The 17,629-nt window shown below is 40.8% G+C and overlaps 1 protein-coding gene across 1 annotated transcript in view; it reads left to right on the top strand.

The window, feature by feature from the left end:
* Positions 1–17,629, top strand: part of LOC148891822 (solute carrier family 22 member 23-like) — a 68,292-nt gene that overhangs the window by 32,918 nt on the left and 17,745 nt on the right. The window contains exons 4-5 of the mRNA XM_089007383.1: positions 8,158–8,326; positions 12,226–12,353. Of these exons, the coding sequence (XP_088863509.1) occupies positions 8,158–8,326; positions 12,226–12,353 (297 nt within the window). The remainder of the gene's footprint in view (positions 1–8,157; positions 8,327–12,225; positions 12,354–17,629) is intronic.

Raw genomic sequence — 17,629 nt, 5'->3', positions numbered from 1 at the left:
GCAGTTTAAACACTTGTGTGTTATTTTCACATTGTCAGGAAGCTTGAGGACATCCCGGCTAAAAAGTCTGTTAACACACACATTTCTCTTCCCCAGCATTGATGCTTCATGATTGTTTGCCCACATAGGTAGTTCCCTTTGTGGTTGCTGAATGGGGGCAGACAGGTGTCATGATACTGTGTGAACTCATCTTAGCTTGGAAAATTAAGTGACGTGTGTAGGCGCAATTGATCTGGAACAACTGTTCAAACATGTTCACGGTTTGTGTGTGTGCGTGTGCGTGTGTGTGTGTGTGTGCGTGTGTGTGTGTGTGTGTGTGTCTGTGTGTGTGTTGTGTTTGTGCTTTAAATTTTGAGGGTTGAAATTTGGGCCATCATTGCACTTGATGGGTAGTTTTTTTAAATTTATTTATTTATTTATTTTGAGATGATAAGTCACACACAGACTCATTTTTCATGTTCAAACAATGTTTCTCTAATTTATTCGCGAATTGAAAATATGACGGAGAGCGCCATTCCCGAATTACAGTGGTACCTCGGTTCTCGACCATAATTCGTTCCGGGACCCTGTTCGAAAAGCGATTTTTTTCGAACACTGAAACCACCTCTTTGCTCCTGTCACTTGCGAGTTGACAGCGCTCTGAATGTTCGTTTGGCAATTTGCGAGAGGATTTAACAAACATTATGTGTCATAATTTTTCGCATCTTCGCACGTTCGTTTGGCAATTTGCATACTCGGCACCGGCGGCCAATCAGAAGCCTGCTTCGGACTACACCCTGACTCAAAAGTGTACTTCAGAGTTTTGAAATCCGCTGAGAAAGTGGAGTCCTCTTAGTGTTAAGCAGGCAACACAACGCAAACGTTGCACGCCGCTCAGCTCCCCACCCTCGCGTACGCACTCATGTGTCGTATTGGCGTTCGAACACCGAAGCAAGAATATCTCGAATATTTTGTTCGAACACCGATTTGTTCGAACAGTAAGGCGTTCGAGAACCGAGGTACCACTGTAGTTCGGGTTTTATGTTTCTTTTGCTTGGGTGCCGAGAAAGCGCTGGCTAGACATCTGGCAATGTTTTTTCCCTTCCACATGGGGGCAGCATTTCCCTTTTCACCATGTCAGCGCTTTGTACCAGCTACAGCTTCGATGAAAAGGTTTCTTCAGCCATCATCTGTACTTCTTTGAAGGTGTCTGACGTTTCGCTTCCCATCCAAGAAGCTTTGTCAGCAAACTTAAGTCTTACAGCTTCGGCCCTGTATATATATTATTTCCCTTTTTTTCCATTTTAGCGCTTTGCTTCAGCTGTTGTTAAAGCGCTCTATAAACCAATATGTATGTATTTATTGTATTTTGGACAGCCACCCTCACTTCAAGCTAATATAACTCCAGACCCATATAATTTAGGAATTAACTTTTTTCTGATGAAAGAAGAGAGTCTAAGGTTTTTTACATTGCATTGAATGTTTATGTAGTCCTAAAACTCTATATTCTGTGTGTCCTGGAATTTGAGTGAAAATGACAAAAAAACCTGGCACTGAAGTGAACACATTTTTCACGTCTGGCAGCAAATGACTTAAAAGATAGAAAAATAACTCATTCATTCAAATTGTCTTTTTGGGGGCGGAGGGGTTGAAATCATATACAAATACACTTTGCCATGTACTTGACCCTTTGCAATCTGTTTTCAGTTATCATCTTGGTAAATGGGTAAAGGTGCCGATTTTTCCCTATCGATGACAGTTAAAGTTCCTTTGCGTTTTTGGCCCGTACATGTTTAACAAAGCTTCTGCTATATACACTTTATTTTTTGCGACCATGTCACGTAACCTCGAGCGAGCTCCCAAATTGTTGAGTGAAGTCCACTGATAGGCCATATCAAGGCGGACGACCTTTGTTTGGCTCTTGCAAAAGTGAACAAATTTACGGCCTTGTTCACATTGTGAAAAAAACATTCCAAACCTTTTTTAGGAGGGGGGTGTTCTGTATCAGTGACTCCCACGGAGCTGATGGCCTAGTTTTTGTGCTGATTGAACAAGTGTGTGTGTGTGCGTGTGTGTGTGTGTGTGTGTGTGTGTGTGTGTGTGTGTGTGTGCGTGTGTGTGTGCGTGTGTGTGTGTGTGTGTGTGTGTGTGTGTGTGTGACTAAAATTTCATAAGGACAGCCGCACATGTAAAATTTACGCGGACTTCAGGAGTCAGTGACGCGATACGCCGTGGTGAGTGTCTATACGTGCTGAAGGGATGGAGAGAAGAGCAAGTAGCAGGATAAAAATGGATAGGAAGTGCACTTCTTAGAAGACAAAATACAATTGACGAGCGGTGATAAATACGGTATCTAAGAAGGGTTAGGATTTGCCCCATGAATGGAAGCCCCTCACCATTAAACATTGGTGACATATACATACACACGCCAATGTCTGCTCCAACAACAACTAAACAAATTAAAAAATAACTATACCACAGAAAAGTGTGCCTGTGCGCGTGTGTGTGTGTGTGTGTGTGTGTGTGTGTGTGTGTGTGTGTGTGTGTGTGTGTGTGTGTGTGTGTGTGTGTGTGTGTGTGTGTGTGTGTGTTAAACGGGGTTAAAGTCCAAAATGACAAATACGCTCAAAAGAAAACACTCACCCAAGCCAAGTCCTTTCCTGCATGCACTTTTTAATGGCTGACTCCTTCAAGCACATTAATTAAAAAGTGACCTGCAGCTTTTTGGCAGTGTCGCTGATCAATAGCCATGGCCTTATTAATCGGCAATAGCTCCCTTTCATTACTCCTCGTATCGACAGTGCCTCGAGTTACTTGTATTCCAAATCGAAACAAGTTGACATTTTTCTTTTTTTCCATATAAGAAGAAAAGCCTTACAGAGAGTGAATGTACAAATTAAGTAACATTTAGATGATTTATGGTATATGCCACTGTGCCCATATTAACAATTGTTACAAATGTGGCTAATTGTTCAATTGTCACCATCTTTTAATCTTTATTTATTATGCCTTATTAAAAGTGTTCAAACAAGTTAACTACTGTTAAGCAAAAAAACCTTCCCCCAAACCACAAAATTGGAAACCGAGAAGGATGCCAAACGTATCGTTAAGATGAAGAATTAACTTGAAGGCAGAACGGAGCATGCATACTTAATGTCATTTAAATTACCAGTGGCTTAAAGTGACCAGCAGTTATGCGCCTACACTCTCTCCCTTCCTCACACTGATGAAGCATTTTTGATCGCTCGCACAAAAGCTCCTCCGTCTGTAGGGTGTCCAGTCGAGCAGATGGGCTGGCTGGCTACAGATCAGGAATACGCACGGTGCTGACAATGCTGCACTGGCCTGTCAGTCACACCGAGCCAAAACTCATCAGCAGCTTTGCACATGACTGAGCTCGCTTTGGTGCAGGGGCAATTCCATCAATGACTTGAGGTTTCAAGGAGAGCCGTTCTTTAATCGCGGCTGCACAGTCACATATAAAACACAATACCGGTAAATGAAATACAGTATAGCGCTTGGGAAAATAACATATTTTAGAGCATCTATGGCGCACTGGAGTATAAGGGGCAGCCCTGATGAATAGAGCATTTTCAAACTTTTTTTTATTATTTCAGGTGCACCGGACTATAAGACACACCTTCAATGAATGAAAAACAAGTACAGTATTTCAAATATAATACATAAATATATAAATATATACACGTTTTCCAAATATAAGACACACCACATTAGAAGGTGCTACAGTAGAGGCACAACTTCTTTTACAGGGGGAAATGGAGTCAATGGCTGCTGACAGTAGTGGCAAGATATGTTGTGGCTCAATACTACTTCACATATATGCATCGAAGGCGCAGGGTCATCTTTTAAAATAAATGAAAGCTTTTGGGTGCACCTTATACACTGGAAAATACGGTAATAGAATGTCCAAAGCTGGACCTCCACATCATTTTATTTAGGCCGTGAAAAGCAAATCAATCATGTCAAGTGCTTGCTATAGTCCGAACCAAAATGTTTCCCACATAGACCACAATAACGGTCATTATTTTTGACTTCAGATTTAAAAACAAGTTATTCATTAATTTGTTGTTTACTCTAAATGTAACATGTGGGGAGGATTAAACTTTTTAATGGCTTTTCCAAATTCATCACGGCCCCTGAGAGGAAACCGTAACTATAATGTGGCCCGCAGCAAAAAATGAGTTTGACATCCTTGTTTTAGTTTGGATTGGATTGGATTGGATATGCTTTTATTAGTCTCACAGTGGAGAAATTTACATTTCACAGCAGCAAAGTGATGAAAGGAATGAAAGTAGAAAAACGAAATACATGAGCTGCTGGAAAGGCAGCCACTCTCGCGGCGCCGTCTTGAAGTCAAAAGAACAAAAAAAAAATAAATAACAAATAATATGACAGCATAGAGCATATTTGTTTGGTTTTAATCAGAATCATCTTTATTGCCAAGTATGTAGAACACACAAGGAATTGCACTAGTATCATCATCAAAAAATTGCAAAGAGGCACTACACAGAATCAGAATCAGAATCATCTTTATTGCCAAGTATGTAGTTACATTACATTATACAGTTCCATTTGGGCTACTGTTCAAAGAGTTAATGGCTTGGGGGAAGAAGCTGTTTAAATGTCTGCTGGATTTGGTGCGCATGGATCTGTAGCGCCTGCCTGAGGGGAGTAGCTGGAAAAGGTGGTGGGCAGGGTGTGGAGGGTCCAGTAGGATTTTCCGCACCCTACTTTGCATTCTTGCACCACCCTACCCACTCTCATCCTTGAGAGTGGTTGGGCGGTGCCAATTATTTTTTCCGCTGTCCTAACTGTGTGTTTAAGTCGGATTTTGTCCATTTTTGTGGCGGCCCTGAACCAAACGGTGATGGAAGAACACAGGATGGATTCGATGACAGCCGTGTAGAGATGTTGCAGCACCTCCTGTGGTAGGCCATGCTTCTTTAGCAGCCTCAGGAAGTACATTCATATTGTTTGATTAAGCAGAGTTCTAGTTCACTCCATGTAATGTCACATGCATTTTGTTTCTCTGTTACATGCGTGTTCAACACTGCAAACATGCAGGACAATCTGCACATGTTTTTTTCGTTACACCTAATGATTGACAAAGTTGAATTTTAGGGGACAAACATTGGATTTGTGATAAATCAAAAGACATGCCGGAAGGATTCAACAAGCTGTAGCTTAGCTAATCTTTGTCACATTGCCCAACCCCTGAAAGTGTCACCGTTAAAACTGCCGAGTGTATTTTGTGCCAGTGTTGCTGCAGTTCAATACACGGGTGCACAACTGTCATTTTTCTGTTCTCTCATTTTATCTCTGAGGCCCAACGAGGACGCCTGCGGCTCAAGATAACGACACATATCTCTGCAAACATTTGTAGCAATGACCAAAAAGTATGTAGAATGAACTTGACAAGCTGATTGGCCCAAAGATGTCAGGTGACCAGTTGAAGGTTACCATGGGTACCGGATGTGGTGGCACTGTCTTGTTGTGGTCAGCGAAGTCAAACAAGAAGCTTCGTGGGCTAAGCCGCACTAGACGTCTGCCGTATCTTGGGTCAGAATCTTTTTCTGCTTTGGCCAGTCAGCAAAGCAGCCAAAGCTTCTTTTGGGATTATTGCCATTGCTAATTGGCTGTGAAGTAGAATAGATTACATCATTGTTGGACGGAAAAGTAAAGGACAGTGGAAAGTTGAGGATATGGATGTTTCTGAAAGCACTTTGTATTTCCGATTGTTTAGATTGAGAATAGTTTCTTTCTGTGATCATAAATAACTGAAATGCATTATCGGTTATAGTGTAGTTGTCATGTGATTGCAAAAAACAACATTGATTATTCTCCCGAATTAACTGAATTGCAGACATGTGGTTTGTCTTTTCGGGGAAGAGCTTTTTTCACGTCTTTGTCAGGGGGCACGTATACCAGTACTCAGTTTTAAAATGAAACAAACTGAGAGGAATGATGGACTTGACATGCCTTGCTTGGTGCTGCTATTTTGGTTGGTAGTTGGGTTTCATTGGCCACTGCCCATGTATGATGTCTTTGAACTGAGACAGTTGGTTATTTCTCTCTCTAATCACTATCAATTTTCATTTGATTCATTATTTAAGGGGAGACTAGAAGTAAATATAAATGTGCATATAAATAGGGTATACTGACTCTGTTACTGACTGCGTTTTGTACCATCATCACTCAGATGATGAAGCCCCAGATTGAGACGATTATTTCCTTTCATGTAATCTAACAAGGCAGAGTGCCCTGATTGGTTTGTCATTCTGGAGAACTTGCGGGAAAGTCTTACGACTTTGTGGCGTGAGATACGGTAATATTTGGATTTATGTCAGTTGGGCACTAGCTCAAGCTCAGCATTGTGAGAATGCTGATCCAGCGAGCCATAGATTAGAGTCAATGTGAAGGTGTAGTGTAAGGCACTCAAGGCTGCTTATGTTTTCACTTTTTATGTATTTGTTTTTTTTAAAACATTCGTTCATCATCGTATCGTTTCATACCAAAGTGACATGTATATTCTTGCATTTGTGTGCACTGTCTGGCCCGTTTGTTGCACGTGATTCCCTACACCCCACACACAGATGAAGAATTCTAATTTCATGCAGGTCGCGAGCAGTGAACCGTCTGACTCGTCGGGTCATACTCAGCAGGTCCCAAACCCATCGGCCTGCTCGCCTCTCATTGGCCCCGCTATTCTAGCTGTGACGCTGTCCGCCAGCAGAGTGCATAATTCGTGCCCGCTGAAGGCGGGGACGTCCAAATTAAAATTCCAATCCTTTTATGATGGAATGGAGCGGGACTGCTTGGCCCGACACCCGCCTTTTTAGACTGACCTCTGTCGCATTACAAAGCCCATTTTGGAGAGTTCACATTCTGGTCGAGCAGTGAAAGTGACGTTCAAAAAGGTGGATGGATGAACACTGCTGATACTGTACCATTTGCTCTCTGTGCTGTGTTCTGAAGCCATCCCACTTCGGCCACGAAAGGACTTTTCTGTCTGTGGTGGCTCGCAGCCTGTGTGGTATGAATGCTAATGCTGGAATGAATTGGTGCCATTCTCCTTATGCACAAATGAACACAAGGATTTTTTTTTTTGCTTCACCCCATCACAACAGTGCACTGTGCTGCTATATTCAGTCCCACAATAAAGAGCGGCTGCTGATTTATTGGACATATCATGTATCAGTGGCGGACCGTCAAGGCCTGCAAAGCCTTCTCAGCTGGCCTAAAAATATCTGAATCACAGACTGATTATATTTTGTCCATGAATTCTTTCTTATTAAATCATCCCAAATTGTCTTTCAGCTTCCTTTCATTACTCTGCTTCTAGGCGTGTGTTTTTGTATTTAACCAATCACATTTCAGCCATCATTTGTTACCAGGGTCAGAAATCCACCTGGATGCATTCACAATCAGTTCTGCGGGCCCTCGAACATCAAACTGTTGCTCTAACCAATCAGATTTTGAGTTGGCAACCTAAAAGCGGTACCAACGCCTTTTTGAAGGCGCTGGTCAACGTCAGAGTTTTCACAAACCATGATCGGCAAGTCACTAGCTAATCATAGCTTGCAAAAACTGCTCTAATCACAAGCCACTAGTGACAAGAGCATAATGGCCATAGCTAACACACTGTATCGGTAGGGAGCTGTATAAACACATATATTGTTGTGTTGATTTAATAGCAGTTGTGTCAACCCACATTAGCTGAAGAATGAGAAGAAATTGATTTTGTTGGAGATTTACTGTTCAAGCCATTTTCAAGACTGAGTTTTCAAGAAAAGATGGACATCATTAAGAAAGGTCGGTCAGTTATTTCCTGGCTAATGGTACCCTGTGGCGGACTTTTTTCAGTGTGGATGCATTCAGATGTAGCTCTGCTGAAGGCCTTCACTATGAAATCCACGGGCCGCCACAGAAGTCATAAAAAAGCAAGGGCCAACAAGGTACCATGCCTTGGATTTTGAGGTGTTTTCCTAGCAATGACATCACCTTGAAAAATAATGCCAGTACCTGTGAACCTGCGGTGATCAACAGTTTTTCTTGTGTTGGAACATGACTCATCAACCTCAGCCCATGGTTACCGTTCACTATTGTACTCACTCACATATTTATGGTGTTTCCTTGTTTTGTTTTTTCCCCCACCAGGGATCGAGCTGTGCCTTCCAGGTTGGCGTTTCTCCATGACCATGGTGGCTAGTTTTGTGATGCTCGGCGGCCAGTTGCTGATGCCAGGTGTGGCTTACCTATGCCGCGATTGGCAGGTACTGCAGGCCGTCATCATCTGCCCCCTGCTGTTTATGCTGTCCTACATCTGGTAAGTTGCGACTGATGTCCTTGCTGCATATTCTTCAACTTTTTTTTAATTAATTAGTTATTCATTCATTTGTTTATTTATTTATTTAATTATTTGTTCATCTTTTGTCATTTTCGTGTGGTGGCCATGATATGACCTGAGGGAAACAGTCGAGTGTGATGCTATATGTTCAATTCACCATCTAAAATGGTTCCAAGGCATCTTAATAAAAAATCTCTGATATACTGTAGGTTTGTCAGAATATCTTATTTTCCAGTGTGTAAGGTGCACCCAAAAGGCTTTATTTTCTTCAAAAGATGACCTGCGCCTTATACATGGGTGCGCCTTATGTGAATATTGAGTCGCAACAGGTCTTGCAACTACTGTAAGCAGCCACCGACTCCATTTCCCCCTGTAGAATAAGTAGTGCATAACAGCCTCTATGCCTCGATTGTAGCGCCTTATAATGTGGTGTGCCTTGTATTTGGAAAGCTTTTCTACATTTATAAATTATATAAGGAAAACATTTTTCATTCATTGAAAGTGTGTCTTAAGTTTGAAAATACTCCATTCATCAGGGTTGCAACTTATGCTCCAGTGCACCTTATACATGGGAAAATACAGTACCTCATTGATCTCACCTTAACACACCTTATTTCTTATATTTGCCGCAATTCGCATACGTATTTGATTGTTTGGTTCCTCATTCCATAGACTGCGAAGCCAATGAGAAGTATGTATTTTAATGTCATGATGACTCACGACAGAGCCATGGGTAGATGTAATTTGAACCTCTCAAGCCAAAAAAATCACTACAAAAAGAGAAACACATACAAGCCCTCACAAAGCAGCATGGATTCTATTTTCGTCTCAAACCAGTTCGAAGTACTTATTGATTGTTGGCTAAGCCCCTAAATGTGGCAGTGCAGACATATTGACACATTGACAGTTATCAGCAGTGTTGTTGTGTTCGGTCCCTGACAGTCCAGACTGCAAATAGTTCAAAGGAAAAAGGAGGCATTTTCTTGTAGGTAATTCAATGTTAGATAAATTTGTTCACTTTCGAGTGACCTTGCCCGGGACTGGAACCACTATTCATCAATGTACCCCATCTTGTACTATATGTACACTGCTGAGGTCGACAAACTTAGAGGAAATTAGATTTTATGGTCATGTGTATGCTAACGTTTGGCGTTCTTCCAAGGCCTGCCTACCTGTGCAACTAAAAGTGGTTATGCTCAGTAGCTCTTAAAAGGGCTAATCTAATCAAATATCTAAACTGGAGATCTTAATGCACACGAGTGGGCTCCACTGACTGCAGGGGTTTTCTTCTTCAGTGGAGGGATGGTGTAGTGAGGGCATCAGGCAAATATTGTTTGACTGCTGCTGTGCCAAACACTTATGGTAAATAAACACTTCACTCCACTAGACGACTTATTGTTTTCATCACTGAAAAAATGGGCATCAATTGTAATTACAGTGGAACACCGGTTCTCGACCATAATCCGAACACCGAAATCATTTTTCCCATTACAAATAATGTAAATCGCTTTAATCCGTTCCAACACCCTGAATGCTTACCTTTTTAGTATTTTATATATTATTTTATGCATGAAATTGCACATTAAAATGCTGACCAACACATAAAAAGAAATGTATATCTCTTAAGCAAAATGGCAGACACAAATAACATAAACATAAATGTAACCCAGGCTAATCGTTACTTTTGCGTTATCGTAATCTTCCGTACGAAAGATTACGCTAACATGAATGTGTAAAAATAAAAAAAAGGATGAAGAAAATAATTATATTTATACCTATTATATACCTCCTTCATATTTTGCTATTATTTCTTTTTTAAATGCAATAGTTGCACGCACTACTTTTCTTTTTTCACTTGTAGCAGCTTTGCTGCTTGCACTGACTTTCTTTGGAGGCATGATTAGGGGCTAAAACACTTCTTACACCTATATTGAACGCGAGAGCAAAACGCAGCACGTCTGCACGTGACAACAGTTGGTCACGAAGAGAGTGATCTATACCCGTACGTCGCTCAGCATCCCACCCTCGCGTACGCACTCACGCGTCGTACTGACGTGTGAACTCCAATTTTTGTTCGAACTACGAAGCAAGAATTTCTCGAATGTTTTGTTCGGACTCCCATTTGTTCGAACTGTGAGTCGTTCGAAAACTGAGGTTCCACTGTATTATAGTTTCAAAGCACAATTATGTGCACATCAAGCCTATTTGAGCTGTGTTTCTAACCAAAATAGAAACCCCTAGTTCAGCTGTGACATTTTTGCTGCGGGCCACATTGTAGATACGGTCTCCTTTCGGGGGGCTGTTATGAATTTGGGGAAACCATTAAAATATTTTCACATATTACAGACAGAACAACAAATTGATGAATGATTCATTTTCAAATCTGAAGTCTAGAATATTGACTGTTATTGTGACTTACATACGTCAACTTGAAATTTTGCTTCAGACTTTAGCTAGCATTGTGACACTTCACTTATTCACTGCCATTCACGAATGTATTCACAATATGAATTTATTCATATTGACAATGACACTGGAGTGGATGCATTTTTGCACGTCTGGCAGTGAATGAATTAACATGCCTGCTTTGCTTTCGTGGGCCGAATAAAATGATGTGGTGGGCCAGATTTGGCCCCCGGGCCTTGACTTTGACACCGGTGACTTAGTTGATGATGAATTTAAAGTTTCATACCAACGTTGATGCTTCCACAGCCTTGCAGAAATGTTATTTGGAATATGTTTAGATGTTTCTATTGTAATTACAACAAATTATAAATCGCTCTTGAGAATAGGTAGCAGCTGATGTAAAATGAAGAGCAAGGAAGACAAAAACACTGGAGAATAAGTTACGATTTGGGGGAAATGTACAGTATTTGAAAAAAAAAACACCAATAACCGACATGTCATCTTGAAAGGCAATGTAACACAATAATGAAAAAGAGAACAACACCCTGAATAAGTGTATAATATGCTAATGTTACATGAGGCATAAACATCAAACTGAGAACACACCTGGTAACATATCAAGAGTTATTCAGATAACAAAGAACATTCTAACACGCTTACCAAACCATCAATGTCACTTTGAAGCAACTTGGCCTGCTATGGAGATAGAAGAGTTCTTCCTCTGCTGCATCGCTAATGTCACACTCATTGTTGGATTGTCAACATGACTCGAAAGCATCCTTGTGGTTTAATGTGAATATAACATGTGAAATGATCAAATAATGCATTGTTAAAGTCACACAAAAATCGCTCCAGAGTATAAATTTTACACTTCCCACCCACCAAACTCATCTCATCTCTCATTTTCCGTACCGCTTATTCCTCATTAGGGTCGCGGGGGTTGCTGGAGCCTATCTCAGCTGTCTTCGGGCACGAGGCGAGGGACACCCTGAATTGGTTGCCGGCCAATCGCAGGGCACGGTCAAACTATTGAAAAAAAACTGTGACTTATAGTCGGGAAAATACTGCAATTCACATTTTACAGGTTCTGTGCCAAACAAGTAAATATTTTACAAAGGCATACTGTATATAGAAATAAAGCTGAAAATACAGAAGAGTATTCTACATTAAACAATAAACTACTCCTTCCTCTTCTGCACATTATTGTCATCATATGTCAGCTAAACCAGAACATGGCAGCTAAAAGCAAAAATAAATAGTGTAGATAAAACAGAAGAATGCATGCAGAATGTTTTCCAATCGAGTGAACTAGGAAAGACTTCCTCCTGCTTTTCATTTTGCCGCTCCGGCTATGAAAATGAGGTTGAATAGTCCATTTTCTCAGTGAGTAACCTCATCCCGCTTCAAAATGAGGTTTCAGCCTCATTTGTCTCGACTGATGAGTGAGGATTTCCCTCTCGTCTGCTTGTCAGGATCTTCCCTGAGTCACTGCGTTGGCTGCTGGCCACGCAGCAGTACTGCCGCTCCAAGTGGATCATGGGATACATTGCAAAGAAGAACTGCGTCAACATGCAGCAGGACCCAGACAACATCCTCCCAGGTAAACAAAATAAATACTACAATGAAATACACTATTGAACAGAAATCGGCAAAGAGGTGTTTGCAGTGGCACTTTTCTGCAAAAAAAGTAAAACGATGAAATCAGTTTCCTGTCTGGTTGCCATGGCAATAGGTCACTCTTCAGGTAGACGGAGATGCTGAACACCACATTATTGCAACACAAGGACTTGATTCACTTTTAGTTCAGGTGGGCAGACAAATGATGGATGGATGGATGGATGGATGGATGGATGGATGGTTGGACGGACGGATGGACGGACGGACGGACGGATGGATGGATGGATGGATGGGAAGATGGATGGATAGTTGGATGGGTAGATAGAGATTTTTTATTATGCAGTATTTATGGCTTTGAAGTGTTTTGAATGGTGGTAGGCAAATATTTTTTCAGGGCTGAAACGACATATTAATAATAATAATTCATACAAACTCACACTCTTACGTTTGTTGGTATGCCATCAAAAATGCTTGTTCAAATAACTTTAAATTTCTGACTTGTTGAGGGTTTTCCATTGAATTTAAAACACGCAGATATCAGACACCTGAGTTCTCAAATTTTGGGCTCTGCCAGGGTCATCAGTATCTCTCACCAGGATGTTCAATGAAATGTCAAGCTTTACACAGAAAAAACCCTGCAAAATGTCAATGTGAGGAAACATTCCATTATTTCTCTTTAGATTTGAACCAGTTCCCACTGTCGCAGCATCCCTTTACAAAGTTAAGATGAAAATTTAAATAAATAAAGTTAACTCAGTAGTTTTATATTGATCTCTTATTGCCATTTGGGTTATTATCATGATATGCATTAAATGTAAATTGAGTTTCCATTTTAAGGTGAAAGTGGGTATTGGGATTCATCTGTAAAGCGTCTTCTTCTTTTCATTTCGGCTTTTCCCTTCAGGGGTCGCCACAGCGAATCAATGTCCTCCATCTATCCTGCTTTTGTGCATCCTCTTCTCTCACACCAGCTATCTTCATGTCCTCTTTGACAACATCCGTAAACCTCGTCTTTGGTCTTCCTCTCGGTCTCCTGCCTGCCAGTTCAATGCTCAGCATCCTTCTCCCGATATAGTCACTCTCTTTCCTCTGGAGATGTCCAAACCATCTCAGTCTGGCCTCTCTGACTTTCTCTCCAAAGCCTCTAATATGAGTTGTCCCTCTAATGTACTCATTCCTGATCCTATCCAACCTGGTCACTCCCAAAGAAAACCTCAACATCTTCAGCTCTGCCACCTCCAGCTCTGCTTCCTGTCTTTTCTTCAGTGGCACTGTCTCCAGTCCAAACATCATGGCTGGTCTCACCACTGTTTTATACACTTTTCCTTTCATCCTTACTGAAACCCTTCTATCACACATCACACCTGACATTTTTCTCCAGCCGCTCCAACCTGCCTGGACACGCTTCTTCACCTCTTTTCCACACTCTCCATTGCTCATTCTTTCCAGATGAATCCCACATTTATCCGTTTTATACTTCATGTGCGACCTTAAAAAACACCCACCCGCACACCCAAACACAATACAGTGATACCTTGGCTTACAAACTTAATTGGTTCCCAGACAGAGTGTGTAAGTGTGTATCCCAAAAATTAATTTCCCATAGGAAACCATTAAAATGATAACAATCCGTTCCCAGGTCCCCACAAAACATAATTTTCTACTTTCTAATTTTCTAAGCCTTAAAACTACACAAAATATACCATATTTTATGTATAATAAATGTGATATGGTATTATAATTAAAGAAATAAACTGTACTATATAATAAAGTCGTTTCATTTACCTTTGTGATGGTCGTTGATGGCTTGATGGAATGGATAGCTTTTTGCATAAAGTGTCTCAAGGAGCTCTGGGTTGTACATCTTGGAAGTTGTAATATTGCAACAGCAACAGATGCAAGCAGACACGCGAGAAACAAAATCATTAATAGCTAGTTCCCTTGCTTGTCTTTTCATTTTAAATTGAACTGATGGCAAGTGCGTGTTATTTGTGAAGCCTGATTGATGGGAATTTTAACCTTGCAGTCTACACTCTGCCTTTGAACTATCAACGTTGAAAAGAGTCCAAATTTCACTGTTTTCTATCCATTTTGTCACTCTCTCTGTCGTCTGCCCTGCCTGTCTCTTTAATGTTCAAACCACCTCCCCACACTGCTGCGTTCTTGACCAATCACGTGGCATTAACCGACGACTGGAGGCGGGGAATAGAGGACCAAAACAAGCCGGCTGCCATTTTCTTTTAGGAGAACGGGCTCATTCGCGAACGACACATCACTCATTGTGGCAGCTCCGTGTGTATCCCGAAAAATAGATTGTATGCCAAGGTAAAATTTTCATAAATTTAACGTTCGTAAACCGAAAAGTTCGTAAGCCAAGGGGTTTGGAAACCGATGTACCACTGTGTATAAATCTACATTATATATATATATATATATATATATATATACAGTAAAGTCTCGTTATATCGATATCGGATATATCGATAGTCCCGGTTATATCGATACTATTTCTATGCACACACGGAGAAAATTACATGCAAACAGGGTCGGATATATCGATAGTCCCGGTTATATCGATATTTTTTCGGACTCCCTTGAATATCGATATAACGAGACTTTACTGTAGTATCGATATAACCGGGACTATCGATATATCCGATATCGATATAACGAGACTTTACTATATATATATATATATATATATATATATATATATATATATATATATAGAGGGAGAGAGAGAGAGATCAATAAATTATTATTATTATTTTTATCAGCCTTGTATGAAGAAGATTTCCACCAAATGTATTTTGATTTCTGGTCTTTCACGCCTCGTGTTTTCTTCTGCCGTCCTTGAATACTGCATTTCATTGTCGCTTTTAAAAAGCTCTGATGCAGCCATATGCGGAACAATCAATTGAAGAGTGAAGTCAATGTTGCACTGATCTTTGGCCTCAAACGTCTCACTAAGAAGTTTGCAGCTTGGTCAATGTAAAAGCTGAGCAATCCAGTGACCGATAACCCTGCAAGCACGGGTTTGCGGAATGCTGTCACATGCCCAAGTTCACATGGATGGAAACGCTGAAGCGCAAAGTGTGAGGCGTGTTTCACCGGCAACCAAACACATCTTGTACTGTAGGTGTCATTTCTTTTATAATAGCCCCTCCTGGGTGGTAGAAACTGCTCAGCGAAATATCACACCTGACTCTCAAAGCAGCACCAGTGTGAGCATACATGCTCATTTGAGAAGATTTTAGTCTACATCGGCAAAGTTACAAAACAAAACCAAGAAAAAAGATCAAATTACATTTTTGAGGCTACATTGAACAAACTACTGAGGTCTATTGCGTTGAGATCTTGCTTTGGTCCAATGGATTTCAATTTTGCATTTATTGGGATGCACCGATGCCAGTATAATAATGGCAATACTATATGTTTGGACGACTCCGATTCATCCAAATATTCCGATAACACTCCTCCAGTCTGCCATGCCACTTGAGCCGTATTGAGATACTTTCATGGTAACCCAGGTGCCAATTACTTCGCAGTACATTTAAGTTTTTCAAAACGTATTATGTTTTCTCAACTCACCACAAGTCGTCTATTCTAGTAATAATAATAATAATAATAATAATAATAATAATAATAATAATACATTACATTTTAAGGGCCTTTCACAGCTCTCAAGGACACTTTACAGTCACAGACAAGCATAGGTACTATAATAAATAAAATACAATCACAAATACAATGTCCATCAATACATCCATTCCAATAGAATGTAATAAATGAAATACAATTATAAATAGAAACAAGAGAAAGAGCTACACAGAAAATGCAATTTTAAATAGGTGGGTTTTGAGATGGGACTTGAAGGTGGGAAGAGAATCAATGTTACGAATGTTGGGAGGAAGTGAGTTCCAAAGTTTGGGGGCAGAGCAACTGAAGGGTCTGTCACCCATCGTGCTGAGACGGACAGGCAAGGGTGGGCTCACAGGCGGAGGGGGGAAAAGGATCTGAGGGAACGAGAGGGAATAGAAATTTGAATAAGGTCAGATAGGTATGGGGGGCAAGGTTGTGGATAGCTTTAAATGTATAAAGAATAATTTTAAAGTTCATTCTATATTTGACCGGGAGCCAGTGGAGCTCTTGGAGGACGGGGGTGATGTGGTGAAAGTATGACGTTCTGGTGATGATCCGGGCTGAAGAATTCTGGACGAGTTGAAATTTGTGGAGAAGTTTCTGATGTACACCAAAGAGAAGTGAATTGCATTAGTCAATCCGGGAGGTGAGAAGACTATGAAGGAGGATAGCAGTGGTGTGAGGAGTGAGAGACGGGCGAAGACGATTGATATTGCGTAGGTAGACTTTTCACCTGATGGGAGGGAGAAACGGTCGAATTGTCAATAGTGAAAGAGAAACTGTTCGCTTTGCTCAAGGGGGATTTGGTACCAACGAGGAGAATTTCAGTTTTTTCACTGTTAAGTTTGAGAAAGTTATGGGTAAACCAGGATTTAATTTAGAGAGGCAGAGTGAAAGGGAAGAAGGTGGAAGAGATGCGTCAGGTTTGCTGGAGAGATAGAGAATTCTGAGCAATAGAAATATTGAAGATGAACTTACGTACGACACCACCTAGGTACACTACCTCACTTTACATTCAGAAATTACATGTATTGTCTGTTGTCAATTGTATTTTTTAGCCACATTATAAGTGCCTTGCACACTGGGTCCGAGAGGACATTAATTTAATCTGTGCTGTATGTCATGCATATTCGCATATTTGACAATAAAGCTGACTTTGACTTTGAACTTGCTTCAGATAATATATAAAACCGAGACTTCAAGTACAGTGCTGTAAATTTACACTGTAGAAGGAACATTTTTCCACATGACAAAATAAAGTGCTGAAATAAACACAACCACTTCTGGAAGACTACGGGGGACATAGACGCTATGCTGACTTCATGCCTCAACCATGGGGTGTTCTCCTTAAGTTTCATTTGCCGAAGAGCCTTGCTGTGGCTCTCTATATTGCTAACATTTCGGTGCTTACATTAGGTGTGGATGCACTCATGACTGGGTGCTTTGCTTTGATGTAGGAGGTTGAACTTGAGCTGCTTTGGTGATACTGTACTTACAAATTAGGCACACCACTCTACATTTATCCATAATGCCGAGAAGGCGTTTTTGGAATGTAATCTGCTCATTGTCCAAATGTCCATTCATTGTGCCAAGATTAGTTTCACCTCTCTGTAGTAT

The sequence above is a fragment of the Hippocampus bargibanti genome, linkage group LG11 (genome assembly GCF_051943395.1).
Source record: "Hippocampus bargibanti isolate YZ-2025 linkage group LG11, ASM5194339v1, whole genome shotgun sequence".
In the NCBI taxonomy this organism is placed as follows: Eukaryota; Metazoa; Chordata; class Actinopteri; order Syngnathiformes; family Syngnathidae; genus Hippocampus; species Hippocampus bargibanti.
The sequence above is the reverse complement of the archived record's forward strand: the minus strand, read 5'-3'. Positions and strand labels throughout refer to the sequence as shown.